Raw genomic sequence first — 21,897 nt, forward strand, 5'->3', positions numbered from 1 at the left:
AAAAAAAAAAAAAAAAAGAGGTATAAAATTTCCGTTAGGCTGAGGCAGGAGGATCACTGCGAGTTTGAGACCAGCCAGAGCTACAAAGTGAACTCAAGGCCAGACTGAACGGCACAGCGAGACCCTGTCTCAAAGACACACAAAAAAAAAAAAAAGAGAGAGAGGTAGTTTCACAATAAAATTCCATAGAACTATGCAGGTAAGACATGGCATATACAGAAAACAGAAGCATTAGCTCCATGCAAAGTGAGATGGCCTGAGTTTAATACATACCAGTAAGTTTTAATAATCTATTTTTAAAAAACTAACATCTTTATTCACATTCATGCACACCCAAATACTTTGAATCCCTTAGAAAAAGAACCCAGTACATTCTTCAATCCTAAATTATTTAAAATGCTTGCCTTGATAGGAAAGTATTCAGAAGGAGGCTTATCAAAGCCACCTGGCACACTGCAGTACTCTGTAGGGTAGATAAGTGTAGTAGAACGAAGAAGATGATGCAAAAGGTTACAAGACAGAGTGTAACCCTGCTTACAGGTTAGATGTAGGGTTCTTTGGAGAATCTTTACAAGCTGCTCCCTATAAAGAAGCAACTTCTTCCCATCCACTCGAGTAATCTAAACAGGATAAAAAGTTCAAAACATTGTCGTTAAAAGATTAAGAATCAATAATTAATGTAAAATTCAACGTTTGGCCACTAACGTAGTAAAAGCAAAACAAAAAAATCTAACTTTTGAGTTTAAGGTTCCATAAGTCAAGGTTACATCCTTTGAAAAGGACGTAACTCCTTAAAGAGACAAAATTTACTTACATTTCTGAACTGTCTCATAAAGGAAACTCAAGTTTGATCAATGGCCAGATTTTAAATAGAAAAGTAGTTGTCAGAAAGGCTAAATTCCAAAACCAAGTTACATTCTCAGAGTAATATTTGTCTCCAAAGGCTTACCGTACCTCAGACAAAAGCTGAAGGCTCCACAGTAACTCCTTGTCTAGTTCCTCATCATTCAGTACATCCTCATCTAGAAATGGCAAAACAGTACCCGGAGGAAAAGAAAAAAAATCACATATCCAAGTAAACACATCATTTAGAAAATATTTCTGCTTAATATTTCTAGTAACTGAGAAAATTTGCTTTCAGGGATACTTTTAATTTCTTCTCCAGGAAGGTGAACTTGTTCCAAAAGGAAGTAAAACAATTTTCAAAAAATATAAACTGCAGAGGATATATAGCTCAGCAGCACAAGTGCCTGCCTGGCAAGCTCAAGGTCCTGACTTCGATTCCCAGCACCCAAAAAATAAACAAAAAACAAACAAACCAAGACTCACAACGTAATTGATATTTTTAAAGTAACTTCTATTAACTGTTGCATGAAAATATTAAGTAAAAATTTCTACACTCTCTGCCAATTTGGGTATGTTGGAGGGGATTCCTTCCCAAAAATAAAAAATAAAATGCTGTATAGCTCTAAGAAACACTAAAATTGTAAAGACAGGATACCGATCTTACTTCTGACTTACTCGTTGTAAGCTGGGTTATAACACTGCAGCAGTGCGGGACAAACAGCTTCAGCGACTCCTCTGGGCAGCACTAAAAACGTATTTGTACAAATAAGTTGAAAACAAATACTTCAGTCACAAAATTACACTACCGGTGCTTTAGTGGCAAATAAAAGTTGCAAGCAGCTACTGAAACAATGATGTATTTTAAGTTTATCAAGCAATTCTGGAATAATTAACTCCCTAAACCTGCTAGTTGTTGAGTCATTAATTTATCAGTTCCAAAAATTAAACTCACCTTTACAGCAGCACGACACATATCTGCTACCATGCGGCCTGCTACTCTTGTTTCAAATATATGTGAAATAGAAAAATTAAAAACTTTCTGAAGGGCCACCTGTTAGGGTAAAAAAGAAAGTGTCCAATTGCTATTTTTAGAAAATTAAACATGCAACATGAAAGAAAATGACAGATACACTCAAATTATATAAAGAATATCCAAGGAGGCAATTTTTGACCAGCTGACTTTATGAGGATTTGCTTAATGATGTCACATTCAGGTATAAGAGTAACATTTGCAGATGATTCTACCTTGAACACATGAGGAGTAAGATTTCACTTTCTTTTTTTTCAACTTTAAAAAGATTCCAGAACAAAATATATATAAATATGTAAAATTATTATAGCTTTATATTCTTTAATGCAATTAGCAAAATACGTTTTAATTTCTAAACATAAATCAAGATACACTACAGTTTAAAACCAGAAAGAACTAAAGCTAAATTAAATTTTACTTTCTACAGAAATCTGCCATACAAAATTGTAGCTGCTGGAAGCAAATGCAATTAAATTACCTCGATAATTAGTCCAAAATAACAAACAGAAATTTTTAGAGTATCTAATATTTACAACTTGTTAGTCTAGCAACTACAAACCTTTATAAAAATGTATACTCTTAAAAGACTTGAAGCACTCTATTTAATTTTACAGTCATTACAGAATTTTAACTTGCTTGCTAAATGAAGAAATGAGTTCTAAATTTGGATTAACCACGCTGAAACTATAAACAACACCTTTCTGTTGAACAAGAGATGATTTATGTTCATTTCTTTCATTTTAGTAAGGGCTTGAGATATAGCTCAATGGCACAGTGCCTGCCTGGCAAGCACAAGGTCCTGAGTTTGATTCCTAGTAACAAAAGAAAAAAATTCCTTGCTCTTTAATCTTGGTAGTTATCCTATTTTATATAGTTATAACGCAGCATATCCTTCAGTCAGGATGAACACTGTTACATGGTGATAACCTCAGATAAAGGGAGAAGAACTGAAAATGAAGAGCAGTCTTAAAGACCTCACTGCATGTGAGCACCAGCTAGTATCAAATAAGGGAATGTTTAATCAAATGCCTTGGAGGACAGCTTTTGCTAGATCATTACACTTAGTGTTTAATTTCCGCCTTGTAACTGCACAGAAACTTCTCAAACTTCTCTCTTAGAGGCCCGCTTCTTATTACTCATGCGGCACTCATGGCCTACAAAGCCGCTGTGAGTGCTGAACTAGCAAATGCTAAGACCCCGGTTTCTAAGGGAGATACAGGGTTAGATCACTGTGAGCATCTGGTCACACTGCCAACCACCCACTGATACATAATTCTGTTTTAAGTGTGTCTCATTACAGACACTGACTTAATACATACGGTCTGTTCATTAACACTGAGCTCAGTCAACAGCTATGTAATTCCTATCTGTTGCACTTTATTTAACATATATACGTTTCCACTTAGCACAGTACAACTCTTTTATGCTGATGAAGATTAGACCTCACTTAAGCATGCTATGCACACAAAGAAACAAGTTAAATATTAAAACACCAAATACAACTAAAACGTCAGAGGTTAATACTTCTGCAGCAACGTTCTCTTACCATAAATATCTCTCTGGAACACTGTGTAAGGATTGTACTAAATGTAGAGGACAGACCCAGCTCCACCAGACTCTCCAGGTGAGTCATCTTCTCAGTTTCCGTCTCTTCTCTTGTTTGCTCTAACGTGCTACTTTCTATAAGTCCAAAGCATCTAGATAATCCAAACAAAGTGTAATTTTAGCCACAAATAACTGGTTTAATGATCAGATAAGCCTCTATTACCATGACAGTTCAAATGACAGCTACTTAATTTGCACATGGCTCACAGACAAATTTTCTGTTTTTAACTTTACAGCAGCTCAAGAAGGGTTAAAATGCAAAGAGAAACTAAGGTTTTTAGGATGGGACAATCCCTTTATTTTATTTTGATCCTTTTCTTGAACACAAGAGAAAGGACAGATCTGAGCCTCCAGCTCACCTGTCCATAAACTGTAAGACGAAATCCTCAAATTCAGCTGTGGCTGAACAAAGCTCTCGCTCCACCTACAACACGCCAGTATAAAGAAAAGTTACACATAGCTTTTGACTATTTTCTCTACACTAACAACACTCAATTATGCCTACCGAAGAGATTTAACAGTAAATGATTACCGTGGATACTATAAGAAATAAGACCATAATCACATGCCGATTTGGAACAATTTAATCTAGTACTTTCTTAGGAATCAAAGTAAGTCATGAACTGAAAAACACCTCCAGGTGACAGCTATGCAGACTACTTCACCATCTATACCATTTAGCTGCAGAACAGTAATTTCACGTTGCCCACCCACTGTTATTTTAAACTGTCAAACACTGCTATGCGTGTAGGGAGAGTTAGAGCTCTCGGTTAACCCTCTCTAACCAGAAAGCATCCTTACTTCAGTGAGGTCATCTCTTTCTTGTAGTACAGATGAACAATCTACTAAAGGCACCAGAGTAGAAAATGTTGCTATAAACTGGAATGTGATCTGTGGGAACACACAATTTTCAACATGAATTACAAATTCAAAACAAGCTAAATTACCCAAATAAATTATGTTGAGGAAAATCTCACAATCTGTGTATTTTTCACTTAGAATTGAACATTTTAAGGTTCTGAAAATTAAGTGCTACTTTAGTAATGAAGTTACAAAAAAAACCCTCCAGTCTTTTGTCAGTGAGAAGTTTCTTTGTCTCCCACTGAACCATGTAGGGTTAATGAAGGGCAAGTAGGAAGCGAAGGCAGAGGCTGGAGCACAGGGAAGAGGGCGCGGAGCGAAGGGGTTCACCAGGAGATGTGGCCACGCGGCAGCTGGCATTTTGTATTATGTAGCTTTTCATCACAGCTCCTCACTGCCAAGAACAACAGTAATTATACAGTGAGATCTAAAACCTCACAGAACCCGGATGCGGGATCTAGCTCAGTGGGTCCGTGCCTGCCTAACAGTTACAAGGCCCTAGGTTCAAGGCTGGCACAGCAACGAGATTTTAATACACACAGGTTACAGCAGATTGCTTTTTAAAGGCATTCCACAGGTGACTTGTCCACAAGTTAGGGTTACCCGTTTATGCGCACCTGTGTCATCATTAACAGATTTTTATTAAACTGTGCTCTAAAAGGTGTTTGAAAGAAATTTCAAAGATGTACACTTCTACAATTATAACAAGTATAGAAAAAACCATCCACATGCTCACCATGCATTTACTAAAGTCATTTGGATCCACCCCAGGCAATGCTCTCATCAGCAGAGGTAGCATGTGTGTTGGACCTTCAGGAAACCACCTGCCTCCTGATACCAGACTTCGGGCGACTCCAATTACACAGCTCAGAGTAGCCGTGAGCTGGTGAGGTTCTGTTAATGTCTCTAGCGCTGGATATGTTCTACAGTTTGGAAAGAGAATTTTACAGTGTTAAATGTGAACTATACTAAGTCCATGTAGTGTAGTTTGACTGAACGGATAAAAGCAGAAGATCTGCTACCAAAGTTAACAGAATTACTCAGGTAAGATACAGAATGCTAGGGGCTGGGGTTATAGTTCAGTAGCACAAGTGCCTGCCTGACAAGCACAAGGTCTTGAGTTCAGTTCCCAGGGCCAAAAGACAAAAAAGCACAGAATGCTGCATGTCTCTCCCATTCCTTACCTTATGACCTGTCTCTTTGTAAATCCCAGTGAAAATGAGCATAAGCCAGTAGACTCTGCTTTGCTTCTCAGCCTTTTTTTTCTTTGGACGGGGTCTTGCTCTGAAATTCAGACTAGTTTGCACTCACTGTGCAGCAATCCTCCTGCCTCGGCTTCCCAAGTGCTGGCTTTGCAGGCATGTGCCACCACTACACCTTCCTGTTTTAGCCATTTTAATCCAATCCATATTAAACTAATCTAATGGCACAGGGACTATCAGGACTCAGGAATAACGAATTACAAGTACTCTTCAAAACAAAACTAAATATAAAAAAAGTACTCTTCTTGTCCTTTTTATAGAAAAACAAATTGAGAGCAGGGTCTGGTGGTACACACCTGTAATCCCAGCACTGAGGAGGCTGAGGCAGGATTGCTAGGGGTTGGGCTACAAAATGAGTTCAAGGCCAGCTTGAACTGCAGAGTGAGACCCTGTCAAAGACAAAAAATAAAACTGAAATTTATCTCATTTTATAATTTAAAAAAAAAAAAAAAAGACTTGTAGGGCTGGAGATATGGCTCAGAGGCACACCTGCCTGGCAGGCTTGAAGTCCTGAGTTCGATTCCCAGTACAAAAAACAAAAACAAAACAAAAAAAACTTGTAGCCAGGCATGTTAGCACACAACTATAATCCCGGGACTTGGGAGGCTGACGCAGGAAGATCACTGTGAGTTCGCCAGCCTCAGCTATGTTGAGTTTAAAAAGTCAGTCTGAAACGCAAAGTGAGACCCAGTCTCAAAAAGAGGAAAAAAAAAAAGACAAACTTGTTATTTAAAACTGAAAATCAATTATATAAACCATGACAACATTTGTGACACTGGTCTGAATAATCTGTGGGGAATAAGAAATATCATTAAACTAAGGGCCAACAACATTCACTGTGACTCAGCGATTTCATTTCCAAGACCCTATTTTATAGATGGTAATAAAATCTAAAATGTAGTCATTTTAAATTCTACTTAGGCAGAAATTTAACCATATATTATGTGAGAAAAGGGAGGATTTTAAATAGGGTAAAAAATTGTTAAAAAAAAAAAAAAGAAAGAAAATATATCAGACTAAATATCTTTTGGAGATATAAAACTCTGAAAATTTCTTTTCTACATTTTTAATTCTTAAATTTCTTTTAATTTTAGACAGGGTCTTGCTATTTTATCTAGGCTGGCCTCAAATCCTTGGGCTCAAGGAATCCTCCTGCCTCTGTCTTCTGAGCAGCTGGGACTATAGGTGTGTACCACTGTGCCTGGCTACATTTTAAGTTTTTAAGAAAGTTTTGCTCTTATGAAAGGAAAAAGCCTTCTGCCTTGATCAGGCACACATCATTCACTATGTCGCTCTGTCCAGGAGCTGAGGACGAAGGAGACAAGTGCTGGATATGTGCTCTTGGTGATTATAAGCTTTGCTCCTTCTGCAGAGCAATTTATTTTACTATTCATAATTAATCAGCTAGAAAATTACAGAGATAGACAAAATAAAGGGGAACTAAAGAAGTATTTAAAAATATGCCCAACTTCAAAATGTTAGGTGTACCAACAGCTGAAGTCTCTCCTCCCGAAGGAGCACAAGGGAGCTGTACTCATTATCAGCTTCTGGTACCCAACAGAGGCCAAGCAGGGAAGAGTACTGGAAGGTGAAAAAGAGGGCAGACCAACTTCTCCACTCCATCTCCGAACGATGCTCTCCGTGCTAGAAGGGCGCCCTTGTCCCCAGGTGAATGGGGACAACACCTATCCTTTGGAGAGAGGCGGGAACAGGCTGTAGTCCTACTAACAGCCTTGCACAAATAAAACTCAACTGCTAGTTTCTTCGTGGCTCTAAAAACTGCTAGAACTTTTGACAATGACATTTAGAGAAAGGTTAAGGTTCACATTCAGGCATCAACATAAGAAAGACAAAGCAAAAACTTAAAGCAATCTGGTCCTGAATACTCAAAAAACTGCCTCTGTCTCAGGATTCACTATCCTTTGCAGTGTCTAGGCTAGAAGAGAGCTATTTTAGATATGCTCTCCTGTTTGTTTTTTGTTTTTGGTACCGGGAATTGAACTCAGGACCTTGTGTTGGCCAGGCAGGCGCTTATGCCACCGAGCTATATCCCTGGCCCTAGATATGCTCTCAACATACAAAACAAAGTGCAATAAAAGTTATACTGTAAAAGCAATACAGATTAAACTGAGATTGTATAATATATAATTTTCTTCTGTGTCACCAATTCACTACCACATACTCTTAAGTTATGTACAAAAACTTGGGTAACTGCTATGTCCAAAAAATCCAAAGTCCAGGCGGGGCATGGTGGTGCACACCTGTAATCCCAGCACTCGGGAGGTTGAGGCAGGAGGACGGCTGTGAGATGGAGGCCAGCCTGGGCTACAAAGTGAGCTCAAGGCCAGCCTGAACTGCATAGTGAGACCCTGTCTTTAAAAGACTAAAAAAAAAACAAAAACCAGAAACATCCCAAAATCCAAAATCCTTGTTATCTGCTGCATTTTAACTGTTTTCTCTCTAATCTTAATGAAGTTTCCAAACAAACTGAAAGGTTTTGCTTCTCTAAAAACGGGCATCAGCACTGAAAATGTAGAACAGATGCCACACAGAAGGAAAGAAGAACCAAAAAGAACACAGAGGGAACACATAACAAGAACAACCTTCCTTAAGACGTGTAAGGCTGCACTTACCTTTCAAGTACAGGGGGTATTACTAACTCAGGCCTCATGAGTGCAAGATTCTGCAGAGCCTGGGCCGCTTCTAGACTACCAGTTTTGCTAAACATAGCCAAGAGGACAGGCTGAAGGATGCATCGGACAAAGTCTGTAACATCCTCGTCAGTGAGCTTATGGCTATCAGGCACAGGAGTTAACCAGGAGGGCTTCTTGTATCTCTCACGATGCAATCTTCTAACAACACTGTTTGGCAGCCTCTGAAGTAGTTTCATTAACTTGCTCTGGAGACACAGAAACAGAAAGTTCTGGGTGGTTCCGCTTTCCCATGCGATACTCACGGCTCCTCTCTGCTCAGCTAACAAAGGAAGTCTAGCGTGGGCGCGGGGGCACACACGTCCAACGCCGCCACGTGGGAGGCTGAAGCCGGAGGGCGGCGAGTTGCTGTGTGAGACACATGGCTAGCTCAAGGCCGGCCTGGACTAGAGAGCAACACCCTAACCCCAAGTAAAGAATACAATAAAATGAGACGGCTTTTAAAAAATCACAGCTCTAAATACCAAGTCCTACACAGCACTCGACAGAATACAAAGCTGCTACCAATTCATTACTGGTAACCACGTAGGAACATGAGTTTCAAATTCCAGTTTTAAAAGTTTCTAGCACCACATAAATCTTCTATTACATGAAAATAATTTTAACTGACAAAAGAAAAAGAACTGTTATGAAATAGAAGAGACTATCCTATGTTTTTGTGGTCTTTTTTCAAGACAGGGGCTCGCCTTATAGTCTCAGGCTGGCTCTGAATTCGCTGTGGAGCCCAGGCTGGTCTTGAACTCTTGGCAATCTTCTAGCCTTGGCCTCCAAAGTGCTAGGGTTACAGGCATTCACCGCCGTGACGTACGAGGCGTGCCATTTCGGGTTAGTGTTTTGTTGCCAAGTGCAGCATTTTGTCACTAGTTACCACACCAGCATTCTTATTTCTGCATGTTCTACAAACAGTACCTCAATTTGCATTTAATCACTTACACAACCCTAAAACTTCTACGATACACTGCAGATGTTACAGGTTACACAACGGGCAACAGCTGAACACGACCCTGAATTTAAATTTTCGAGTAGAGTACAGGCAGAGCACACTCACCAGCCAGCGCCCATTATTCGAAGGGTGGTAAAACGACGTGATGCTGTTAAACAAACCGGATAAATGTTTCTGCACTAGCTTACTGGGTCCACCCTGTCCAGACAAAAGAGTAGAGTGTCAGTTCCTACATCACACTATGAAAATGAAGGACTCAGCAGACCCACAGCTATACACAGATCTCTAACATGGTTCACCTTCATCCTACCCTTAAGAGTCAAAAATAACTCCCCAGTGAGCTTCACAAAAATCACCTTAAAGGGGCTGGGGATTTGTTCAGCGGCACAGCGCCTGCCTGACAAGTGCAAGGCCGTGAGTTCAATTCCCGATGCCAGAAAAAAAAACAAAACCAAAAAAAAAAAAAAAAGAAATCAACTTAAGACATTCTATTAAAAATAAGAGCAACTTACATGAGTCAAATCATAAAATTAAAAAGGTTATCTTTCAGGTCAGAACAATAGTATTTAACTGTTCTGAAGTCAAATATCACGGATATTAAATATATTGCTAAGAGTATCATCTTAAATGACCAAGAACGGTAGTATAGTATGTAAGCATTCCTTAAATGACTAAGTAAATTTCTCATTGCATTAAAATGGAGAGAAATTTACATAAATGAATTTGGACATTTGATGATTATTTCTAAATGTTTTAAATGATCAAACTTGTTACACTGCTGGCCACAGTGGTACATGCCTGTAATTCCAGCACTTAGAAGGCTCAGGCAGGAGGATCACCACAAGTTCGACGATAACCTGGCTACACAGTGAGTTCAAAGCCAGCCTAAACTACAGAGTGAGCTGTCTCAAAAAACAAAAGCTACAAAAACCCATGTCACACCTAGCCCCATTTTGACTTGAAATAACTTTTATGTTTTTAATCTGTTGGCAAAAATAAACACAAAACAACCAAACAACATAAGCTGGGGGAAAAGAGAAAAAGGGTAGTTTTCGTCTATCAAGTTGCTCACTATCTAATTCTACAGTTCCACAAAATAAATTTCAACTTACTGCCGATGTAAGACAGAAAACATTTAACTTTTTTTTTTTTTTGCTCTTACTGGATATTAGAAAAAAATTGGATTTCCCACTCTATTTCATAATGAAATAGCAAAAACATAGGGAGTTTGAATTTCTGGCTGTAAAGTTAAAAAATCATCATGCCTTTTCCACAGCAACAATGTCAAGCAGAGTAACTCAAGGCAAAAACTAAACACCACTGTAAAAATAAGCCAGAAAATTACAAAGCAAATTTTTAATACTGTATTTAAAAGATGACATTAAAATATTTTTTCTTTTCTTCAATGGTAACATAAATCAATCCTTCATACTTTTTCCTTTGCTGCAGATAACTCTGTTGAGAAGCACTGTGTTCTGTATAATATTTTGTGGAGTTTCTAAGCATATGCAAAACCCTGACTTCTAATTCTATCTTGGGAAAATTCTTTCATATACAAGTCTTGCTTCTGGTCTGTAAAAAATGTTAGACGTTTATACTCTATTTTTGTTTCATTGGTTAGCAAGATTCATAAATGGTAGATTACTGCAACCTGGATTCAATAAACACGAATATACTACCTTGGAAAATATCCAAAAATGTGAGAGAGGCTCTGAGTTCCACCTCTAGCAACAGAGGAAGAAGAAAAGGAAGAGGAAGAAGAGGAAAAGGAAGAGGAAGACAGGGAGCCAGGGGAGTGGGGAGGTGAAGAAAGCAAACTCCAAGGGTCAGGTAGGTTGGTGGGGCGCTAAGGTGGGGCTTGGATTTTTGCGCAGTTGAGGCAAAACAGAGCTGAGCTACATAGAACAAATGAAACCTGTTACAAACCATCATGGCGGTGACCCATATTACAGCGTGCCCTATGTCATAGGCATTCGTGAGAAATCTCGGGACTAATACTTGACTGCTTCCCACTGGGAGGTTCAGACTTCTCAAAATTCTTGTAAATATCTTTTGAAAGAAGAAAAGAAACATTCACTTGTAAGCGTCATATATTAGTATTTTTAACATACTCTCATTTTGTCATGGGAGACCAAGCAAAATTCTAATCGTTTAGTAACTTAATTCTTTAAAAGTCAAATATAAAAATGATGTACTGTATTACATGTACAAATAAGAACGACGATTCTTTAAAAGTTACACATTAGCTCAATTCTTTACAACTTACATATGATATTTTGGGTCACAGGCACGTAAAGCAGCTGTGCACACGTATCTAAAAAGAGACAAATGAGCTATCTACAGCCAGACATAAAAAGGCAAAATGTAGCTACTGTAGCCAGACAACTTTTCTGACCCTTTCTGCCTCTCTACCCTACGTAAATGATTTTCCTACGTTCCTGTTCCATGCCAAGGAGGCAAACAGGCGAAACCCAAATCTCTTTGGGTTACTTCCTATCTCAAAAATCTTAACGTTGATACTATTTTCCCCGAAGTACTGCACCCTTTTAGCCAGTAATTGTATTTAATGTAATTAAATGTACATTTTCTGTTTATCGTTCCCGAGAGGTCTCAAGACATTAAAAGGTGACCTCCCCTCCTCAGGTAGTGTCCGTCAGCCAACAGCAGAGGAGCGCAGTGTCAGCACGGCTACCGGCCGCTCCAGCCCTGCTCTGACGTCAGAGCGTGGGTGTCTACAACAAGCCTTAGGAAAGCTCCAAGAGCAACTCCACTGCAGGTGAAATAACACTGAAGACAGCCCCGCTGTATCTACTGTGGAAAAACATACTGTGATATGAAAGTATATGTCACTCTAGAGTAGCAATCAAATATACGAAACTTTACTGAAAGGTACGAATGTATATGCCACCCTTAATGATATACTTAGTACTTATAATTTACACACTCAATTGACAGTTCACGTCCTGCAAGTATGAGAAAAGATCATTTGTAAGACCTCGTGGGTTGAGTTATGTTTTCAAAGTAACTGATCCATCTCTATAAATTATTTATACATGCTTTTACTATTAGTCAAAAAATGTTGTGGCATCTGGCATTAGCATCCAAAAAGCCTACGATAAAAAGTTGATGTTGATGTTAGCGTTGTTGTATACCATGTGGAAATGCTTTATATTACCTTCGGTACATACGGATCCCAATCAATGTACCCTATGTTATCCGTAGCCAATCGAGCAAAGAGATTTACTAGTTGCTGAAAGTAGAAAAAAAAAAAAGACAAAATTGAGTAGACATATTTGGGGGGTTTTCTGTCTGTTTTTGAGACAGGGTCTCACTATGTAGTTCAGGCTTAAGCTCATGGAGATCCTCCTAGCACAACTTAATGCTAATATATATAACTTCTGGTTTAGATTTTTCAGAATCTCCAAACTTAAAATTCTGACTCATGCTAAAAACTTTAAGTGAACTACACCTGAAATGCTGCTAAAAAATGAAGGTGACAAGACATCGTCCACAGTGCAAAACATAAAAGGAAATTTTAATCAGATAAATATGTAAAGAACATCTGCTACGTGTCTTGCACCATGTAGCGTGGGCACCAAATAAAAATCTTGTATCCCATGCGTTTCACGATACATGTTTGAATTCAGACATTAATAAAACCAAAATACTACTGTTAGAAAACGGTAAATGACCGTAGCATTAACAGCGATCCTACGTAACTGCGGTTACTTATCAAATAACCCCCTCATCTCCAAATTAAAAAGTATTGCAGAAAACAGTGGCATACTTACCCCCTCCCATTGGGGGAGGTTTTGCACTGAAACCCAAAGGCCAATTAGTTCATCAAACCAAAGTCTGAAGAAGAAAAGCGTTGTTATGAATAGCAAGGGACTACAGAAAGTGACTCGCAGCCTGGGACCCTTTGTACTTTCTAAATCTACTATTCTTACTGACAGTTATACAACCCAGAAATAACAATACTGGCAGTTACAAGCTTAGTGGAACGAAAGTATTTCTGGTTTCAGTATTTCCTTTCCAATCTATTTACGCCAGAATTTATTTATCTAGCCAACACCTATCGCACCGTTCCATTGCTACTGCCCACACCCACCCAACGCCTGTTTAAAATCCCCTCCTTCCTGTCCCCGCTTCTCTGAGCGTCCTCCTTTGCTGCCTATCCCTCACACTGCCCCTTTCTTTCTTGCCTGAAGCCCGCCCTCATTCTGACTCAGCTTGTCATACAAGCACTGTTCTCTGTTCACAAACTTATGTTCAACTTTACACATTTCAAGTGTAATAAATATAATAAGCTACCAATTTTTTTTAAAAAAACTTCTTCCTTTACCACTTGTTTCATATCTGTACTTCCTGCTTCATTCTAGCATTTGTCAAGATGCGCGTGTACTTACTTAAACCCTTTATGATGAAGTTCTGGAGGAAGGGAGGTAGGAAGAAATATTTCAAAATAAGTGATGGCCTTTTGCATTGTTACATCAAAAGGGCACATTAAAGGCCGCCATTCTTCTAACATTTCTGCTGTTGCATCTGCTGGAAAGTATCTAATAAAAAAAAAGGTTTTCATGTATCTGATTATTGGGTAAAAATTCTACGACACCAACAGAAGCCTGGTGATAAGGGAGGAAGAAGGGGCCAGAAGCTTAACTCCCATGGTGCGGCCCGACTTGCAGAACAGGTGCGAGACCCTGGGTCCAAACCCTCACACCACAAGGCGGGTATGCATAACATGCATCACACACTGCAAGCGTTAGCTCTGTCTACCGTAAGCACTCACTCTTACAAAAGTGAACAGACCACATATGGTAGCAATGCCTGTAACACCAGCACTCAGCAGGCTGAGATAGAGAATCACAGGTTCAGGGGCGGCCCGGACTACTTAACAAGGTCTTGCCTCAAAAAACTAAACAAAAAAACCGTGTTATACTTGGGATAAAGTCAGTTTTCTTGTCTAAGAGACTTTAAAATATGCTGTGAGGTTGATAAAACTAAAATTAAAAATAAACAAACCAAAAACCAAAAAAAAAAAACAAAAAACCCCGGCGGGGCATGGTGGCACATGCCTGTAATCCCAGCACTTGGGAGGCTGAGGCAAAAGGATTGTTGGGAGTTCCAGACCAGCCTGGGCTAGAAAGTGAGTTCAAGGCCAACCTAAACTGCATAGCGAGACCATGTCTCAAAAAGACCAAAAAAAAAAGATAAAAAACGAAGTCTTCGTTTAGACGATGATGTAAAACTCATCTACAAAGTTAAATGCACTGGTTGTTTTTGCTCCTTTTTGCTATGGCATATAAACCGAAAAAAAAAAAAAAAAAATCCAGCCAGGTAGTGGCATATGCTTGCAAGTCCCAGGTATTCAGGAGGTTGGCGCACAAGGACTGCAAGTTCAAGGCCAGATAAAACAAGACCCCGTCTCAAAATAAAACTGCAAAAAGAACTGGGCTGTAGGTCAGTGCTACGGCACTCGCCTACACTGCAAGGTCCTGGGTTCCATCTCCAGTACCACAAAAAAATAAGAAAAGAATCCATTCTACGTAAGAAATGGATAGTAAGTGACTGAGCGAGGGGGCAGGAGCCCAGCAACCTCTGGGCACCATCTGCCCCCCTGGACAGAGTCCTCCCGTACACCAGACACCACACAGGACTGGACTAGCACACTTGGTCCTACAGGGTCTACTCTTCTGCAACCCTGGGACACAGCCGGGAGGGTCCCTGGGGCAGAAAGTATGTACACACTCACAAAATAAAGGTAAATGGCTGACGAAGACATGTATTCGTTCTAGATACACTTAAAATAAGGAACAGCATCTGAGAAATGTACTCTTCTCAAAGAAGCTGGGAAAACCCTTGAAATCCATTTATAGGTATGGCCATTATGATAGCTTATTAATCTTATTTTAAAGAAGTGTTAATTTAAATCGCAATTCACTCTTCTTTTATGTGAAAAATAAAACTACATTTCAAGTAGTATTTCTGTTGAGCCAGTTCCTTATGTGGGAATTTTTTTAAAAAATGATATGAGATAAAAGAATTAAGACATTGTATACAGATTTCCTATGATGAATGTGATCATTATGTATGAAAAATATGTACTAATGAAAGGTAAATTTTTTAAAAATTAAAAAAAAATTCAGAAACTGGGCCTGGTGGCACATGTCTGTAATCCCACACTCAGGGGTCTGAGGCAGAAGGATCGCTCCAAATTTGAGCCAGCCTGGGCTACACAGTAAGTTCAAGAGCAGCCTGGACCACATAGCAAGACCCTGTCTCAAAAACAATAAGTAAAACTTTTTAAAAAAAAATTTTAAAATGCGGGGTTAGGGGGAGGTGCACACCTGTAACCCCAGCACTCAGGAGGCTGTGTGCTGGAGACCACCCTGGGCTACAGAGTGAGCTCAAGGCCAGCCTGAACTGCACAGTGAGACACTGCCTCAGAAAGACAAACATAAACAAATAAAAATAGCAAAACCCAGTACATTTTGTTATTCCTTCAAGAATCTCTTCCTAATTTTTCCAAATCAACTAGTAACCCAAAATAAAAACTTGGGAGTTCTGTGAATTACTTATGATCCCAGAAAGTACCTGGTGACAATCAAGTTTCCAGTAAGCCAACACAGGCCAAGAGTTTTAACTGCCTAGCACAAAATGATTACTGCTCATCAGTGGCTTATGACTCAGGTTAGATTGTAAGCCTCTTGTTAGGGAACACCTTGTGTCTTGAAAACACATTTGTCCAAGACTAAATGGTAGAGCAGATCAGTAATTAAGTCTCTGATTTATTAAATAACATACTGAGCCAGGCACGGTGGTGCACGCCTGTAATCCTAGCACTTGGGAGGCTGAGGTAACGGGATTCTTGCAAGTTTGAGACCAGCCTGGGCTAGAAAGTGAGCTCAAGGCCAGCCTGAACTGCACAGCGAGAGCCTGTCTCAAAAAGACAAAAATAAATAAGTAACATGCTGAGTAAATAAAACCCATTACAAATGTATGATGAAAAGGGCTTCTATTCAAAGCATTCACTGCATTTGCAGCAGGGACATAGTCTTAGACCAGCCCATCACAAGAGCAAGAAAATAATTCAAGTATCTAAAATTAGACTTTAATTAAAGTCTATACTGGAGATTGAACTCAAGGTACTTGGCACTAAACTACAACCCTAGCTTTCTTTTTTTTTAATTTTGAGACAGGGTCTCATTACGTCACCCAGGCTGAGCTCAAACGTGCCACCCTGTCTTACCACACCAATATGCTGAGGTTACAGGCATGCACCACAGTGCCTGACGCGTTCATTTTAATGACAAAAATATGGAACATGTAGAGTTCAATATTCTAATTGAAGAGAACACGGCAGAAAAAACAGACCATCTTCCCATCATACCTCACATTTTAATGCAATCTACAATGTACTTTTGAGCTGAATAACCAATAATATTCCAGGAAAACTTTTCAAATGAAAATGTTTATATGTAAGTTATAATGTTCTCATTTTACAATGAGTGGCTTCAAGTGTTTGAAATTTATAATCAATATATGAAAATCCAGTTCAAGAGGTAGGAGTGAAATGTCAGTGACTAACTGCGATGTGGGAAAACGCTCATTTCTTTAATTTCCTCTTGAAGCAGGAAAGGAGTAATAAAGAGAGAAAGGCCACAGAAACAAAAACGATTTACGAAATGAGAAACTACTTACGGTCGGCAGCTTTTCACGAGTGTTTTGAGAACATTTTCTACAGAACTGGAGGGGGGAAAAGACATTTGGTAAGTGCGTCTGCGGTACTTTAAGAGCACATCTAATCCTATTAGTGCCTCTAGGATATGTTGGTACATTCAGAACTATCTGCTTACACACAGTAACTCATCACTCTCTCCTGAAGAGGGAACAGCAAGGCCTAACAACCCAAACTCCCTAGTCTCCTCCTCCTCTGCCTCCGCGTGCTCATGCTCTGCCACCAACGACAGGGAAGGAAACATCACTGCGAGAGGAAGGACACAGCATTTCTGATCTTCACAAAGCTGGCAACAGTGACTACAAAGTCAAATGCAAACAAACGAAACACACGCGGGGGCATTAGGTGATTCTTAGCTGGAATTTTTAAATAAATCGTGACTACTTACAGTACAAGCTCTCAAATCTCAAAAATAGGGGGGAAGGTTGACTTTCAGGCAGAATTTCAATCCTGAAACTTTCTCATAAAGCTTCTTGAAATTCTTAATTCGAGAGATCTACTCAACTTCTCTGAAAGCTTAAAAATTAAAGTATAAAAAATTCCAAGGAATAACCTGAAGCAAACCCACCAAAGGTAACCAATATATACCAAGAAAGAAAACTGTAATTTCATTATTTGGGAATAGAAGGAATCATCTTTAATTTCAAACTTTCAGAGAAAAATTAACTGAAGAAGACTATAGGCAATAATTTATGAGATGGTTCCCAAATTTTACAAAAGGTCACATGCCAGAGCTAATTTGAAGCATTTTTGTTTGTTTTTCTGAGACAGGGTCTCACTATGTAGCCCAGGCTGGCCTCAAACTCTGTAAGACCTTCCTGTTTCAGCCTCTCCAGTGCTGGGACTGCAGCATGCACCACCACAGCCAGTAATGAAATATTCTTTTTCTGATAAGAGAAAAGTTTTTCTTTCCTCCAAAAAAACTAAGCAAATTCAGAAAGAGTTTAGAGAACATCTAAATTTGCCCAGGAAAAGAGGGAGACTCCAACTATATCTAAAGCACCCCCTGAAGATTATGACTGTCACTTTTACTTCAAATATTTTCAAAGTGCTTAGCCGGGCGTGGTGGCACATGCCTGTAATTCCAGCACTTGGGAGGCTGAGGCAAGAGGACTGTTGTGAGTTCGAGACCAGCCTGGGCTACAAAGTGAGCTCAAGGCCAGCCTGAACTGCACAGAGACTCTATCTAACACACCAAAAAAAAAGTGCTTCTAACAGGGCTGTCTGTTCATTCACTTATACCTACTTATTCTTATCTATTACACATTCAATACATATTTTCTAACAAGGAAACAACACAGGTCTGGGGTCATCTTCGTGGGGGGGCGGTACTAGGGACTGAACCCAGGACTCAGCTACACTCCCACTCCTTTTAAGTGTTTTATTTTGAGACAAGGTCTTGCTAAGTGGCTTGCAAGCCCCTCTGCCTCACCTTCCAGGGTGCAGAAATTCCAGGCGAGCACCACTAAGCCCAGTCACGGGTCTCCATTAATTTGGACTAAAGAACCATTTAGTAACAAATTATAGAATTAACAGACAAATTTAAAGAGCCATACAGTTTTAAACTAAGCAAGAGATCTATTTAAATGCAGATTTTAAAAAGGTTATTTTAAAGTGGTAAACTATCTTTCTAAAGAAATAAACAGAAAATACCTAGTTCTACTATCCTGATGGTATTTCCTAATTTCTGTTCATGTAAACTTCAATTTCACTAGTTCGATGGCAACTGCAGAGGTGGTGTTACACAAAAACCCGCTGCGTCTCCTGACTCCCCGCACCAACTCGCTTCCACATGCCAACGTGCTTGCCGGCCAGGCACGGCCGCCCGCTTTCTCTAGCTCCCTCCACTCTTCTTCACACACAGCAGCTGACCGCAGCACCTGACAACGTCACTTCACGCCTGACAAGGACTAGAGTATGGAGAAATGTGACCAACTCATAGAAAAAGGCAATTTCAACCCCTTTTACTTAAGGCCTGTACCGTTGCATCTATGTTCTTTATCCAGGAAAGGGTACAATCTCTCTAACCTGTGATATCTGTGTAGTGACCTTTTGTGATCCTTGTAATCTCTCAAGATGAAAGGAACAATGTTTCTGTTTAAAAATAAAATAAAAGGTTAAGGCTAGATGCTACTAGTCTATAATTCACTAATTTCTTTTTTCTTTTTTTGGTGTATGTTTTGAGACACGGTTTCACTACGCAGTCCAGGCTGGCCTTGAGCTTGTGGCAACCCTCCTGCCTCAGCCTCCGGAGTGCTGGGATTACAGGTGTGCATCACCATGCCCAGCTTACATTTCTTTCAGAGAATGAATAACCAATATATACCTTACAATCACTATACATTTATAACACTAAGGTGGTAACTGGCTGGGTGAGGTGGCACACAGCTGTAATCCCAACACTTGGGAGGCTAAGGCAGAAGGATCACTGTGAGTTTGAGGCCAGCCTTGGCTATACAGTGAGTTTAAGGTCAGTCTGAACTACATAGTAAGACCCTGCTAAAAAAAAAGTGATAATTATTTGAAACATTTCTTTAAAATTTTATTGACTGATTGATTGATTGTCTTTTTGAGACAGGGTCTCATTATGTAGTTCAGGTTGGCCTTGAGCTCACTTTGTAGCCCAGGCTGGTCTTGAACTCAAGACGTTACTCCTGCCTCAGCCTCTCCCAAGAGCTGGGATTACAGGCGTGAGCCTGCCACCACCCATGCTCGGCCTCTTAAAAATTTTTAAACAAAGGATCTACCAATTCACTTAGTCACTACCACGTGTCTAAGCTTTGGGTGGATTTTTCTCAAATCCCATTTCCTCTTAGAAATGGCACATTAAGTTGAAAAAGAAAGCAAAAGTAAAGCACAGTGGTTCAGTTTAGCATCAAACATACGAATTTGAATACCAAGTCTGCTTACTTCTTAGTAGTGCAATGTTACAACTCAGTTTCTTCATCAGTGTGAGCAATAATACCTACCTCTTAAAAGCTGTTACACAAATTCAATAGGATGAGACACAGAGTCATTAGGTGGCCCAGAATTAACTACCACGAAAGCTAACTACTTAACGCTTAGGCAAAGTAAAGTGCACTTTCAATTTACAAGGTAATTTACGTTTTTGTGTTCCTTTTGCCTCTAGGGGGTTCTACCGCTCGAGTAGCTCCTTTGACTCAGGAAATGACACCAAAACAGCAGGCTCCTCTTTAACTGCTACCTGCCCTGAGTTTGCCCAGTTCTTAAGCTCTCCTTCCAATCTGAAACAATGACTCCACATGACTTTTCCAAGTAAAGGCTACACACTGAGCGGACAAACCTGAGGGACGCCAGCGCCCGGAGAGCCTCCAGCTACTCTAGCCGCTGATGGAGCGGATCTGTGGAAGTTTACGCCTCCAGTCTCCTTGGTTTTTATGCAAGCAACCAGACAATATTCTCCTTCTAAGCCACATAAATGCTCAGTAAATACTGTCAAACTGAGAACTGTCTGAGCGGAGAATAACCTGGACTGCTCACAGCCAGACACTTGTAGGTTCACTTGAACCACAATCTGATTTTAGAATTAATCATATTTGCTTGTTGTAAATGACCTTGGGGCCTATAACAATGCAATGTTCTACCTGCCCTACTTAATCTACTTGTAATTTAATGGTGATTGCTTATACAATATTTTTCCTTAAGCACTGCCAAATACTTCATGCAGAAGTCAATTTCTCTCTCTAATCTAAATAAATCTATTATCAGTCAAAAAAATTTCCATCTCCTACTAGCATCTCTCAAAATCTAGTACTGTCTAGTTAGGTGAGCAAGTAGTCATCTTTCATTGCCACTGAATTCAAAATTATGGTCAAGATAATTTCTCCATAAAGAAAGCTACAGTTGGAAGTGGTGGGACACGCCTGCTAATTGGGGGGCAAAGGCAGGACAGATCTCAGGGTTGCAAGTTCAAGGCCAGTCTGGACTGCTGGTATGCACCAAAATTTAAAAAAAAGTAAAATAAAAAGGGCTAGTGGTGTAGCTCAGTAATACAGCATATCCCTGGACTCAATCCCAAGTACAGTAAAAAAAAAAAAAAAAAAAAAAGCATAAATAAAGTATAACACTTTCATCACTGATACAGCACTAGCATTGGGTTTTCATTAAAATTAAAGCAAAACTAAACTGAATGTTGTGGTACACACCTGTAATCCTAGCACCCCAGGAGACTGAGGCAAGAGGATCACAAGTCCAAGCCCAACGTGGGTAACACAGTGAGTCACTATCTCAAAATAAAAACGATTGGGGAGGTAGCTTAGTGCAAAGGCCCTGGGTTCAATCCTTAGGATGGCCAAATTAAAAAAAAAATCTCCATGGCAAATGTTAAGCAATGTTTTAAATTCTTACTACCTGTAAAAAAGAATGTGTACTGCTTTAAATAATGACAAATTTGGCCTGGCATGGTGGTGCACCCTGTAATCCCAACAGTTAGGAGGCAGAGGCAGGATTCCTGTGAGGTTGAGGCCAGCCTGGGCTACATAGTGAGTCCCTGTCTCAAAAAAACCAAAAAATAAATAAACAAACACATATATATTTATATACATACATAGGAGACAAAGAGAGAGATAGATAAATTGTATCAATATGAAATAAGTATTTTTAATTTCTTTACAAGTCAGTTTTAAAAAAGATCCTAGCACAGAAACAATGGCAGAAACACTCAAAATTATCAACAAAAATCACTGTACTCTCTATTCCTTCCTTCCTTTTTTTTTTGAGACAGAGTCTCACTATGTAGCTCATGATAGCTTTGAACTCAGGATGTAGCCCAAACTGGCCTTGAATTCATGGTAATAAACCTGGTGAGCCTCCCAACTGCTGGGATTACAGGCATGCACCACTACACCCAGCTTTTATTCTCTATTTTTTTTTTTTTT

General features: G+C 39.5%; 1 protein-coding gene across 1 annotated transcript in view; it reads right to left on the reverse strand.

Moving 5' to 3' along the window:
- The window catches only part of Psme4 (proteasome activator subunit 4), a gene marked incomplete at its 5' end in the record, with an annotated part of 76,769 nt that overhangs the window by 45,879 nt on the left and 8,993 nt on the right, over positions 1-21,897 (reverse strand). The window contains 15 exon segments of the mRNA XM_013517590.1: positions 332-620; positions 955-1,022; positions 1,522-1,591; positions 1,799-1,897; positions 3,423-3,573; positions 3,841-3,905; positions 4,283-4,372; positions 5,079-5,265; positions 8,238-8,503; positions 9,364-9,456; positions 11,185-11,307; positions 12,434-12,508; positions 13,050-13,113; positions 13,668-13,817; positions 16,963-17,007. Coding sequence (XP_013373044.1) covers positions 332-620; positions 955-1,022; positions 1,522-1,591; positions 1,799-1,897; positions 3,423-3,573; positions 3,841-3,905; positions 4,283-4,372; positions 5,079-5,265; positions 8,238-8,503; positions 9,364-9,456; positions 11,185-11,307; positions 12,434-12,508; positions 13,050-13,113; positions 13,668-13,817; positions 16,963-17,007 — 1,835 coding nt within the window.

Source organism: Chinchilla lanigera, unplaced genomic scaffold, assembly GCF_000276665.1.
Source record: "Chinchilla lanigera isolate Chin_1 unplaced genomic scaffold, ChiLan1.0 scaffold00040, whole genome shotgun sequence".
NCBI classification, from domain to species: Eukaryota; Metazoa; Chordata; class Mammalia; order Rodentia; family Chinchillidae; genus Chinchilla; species Chinchilla lanigera.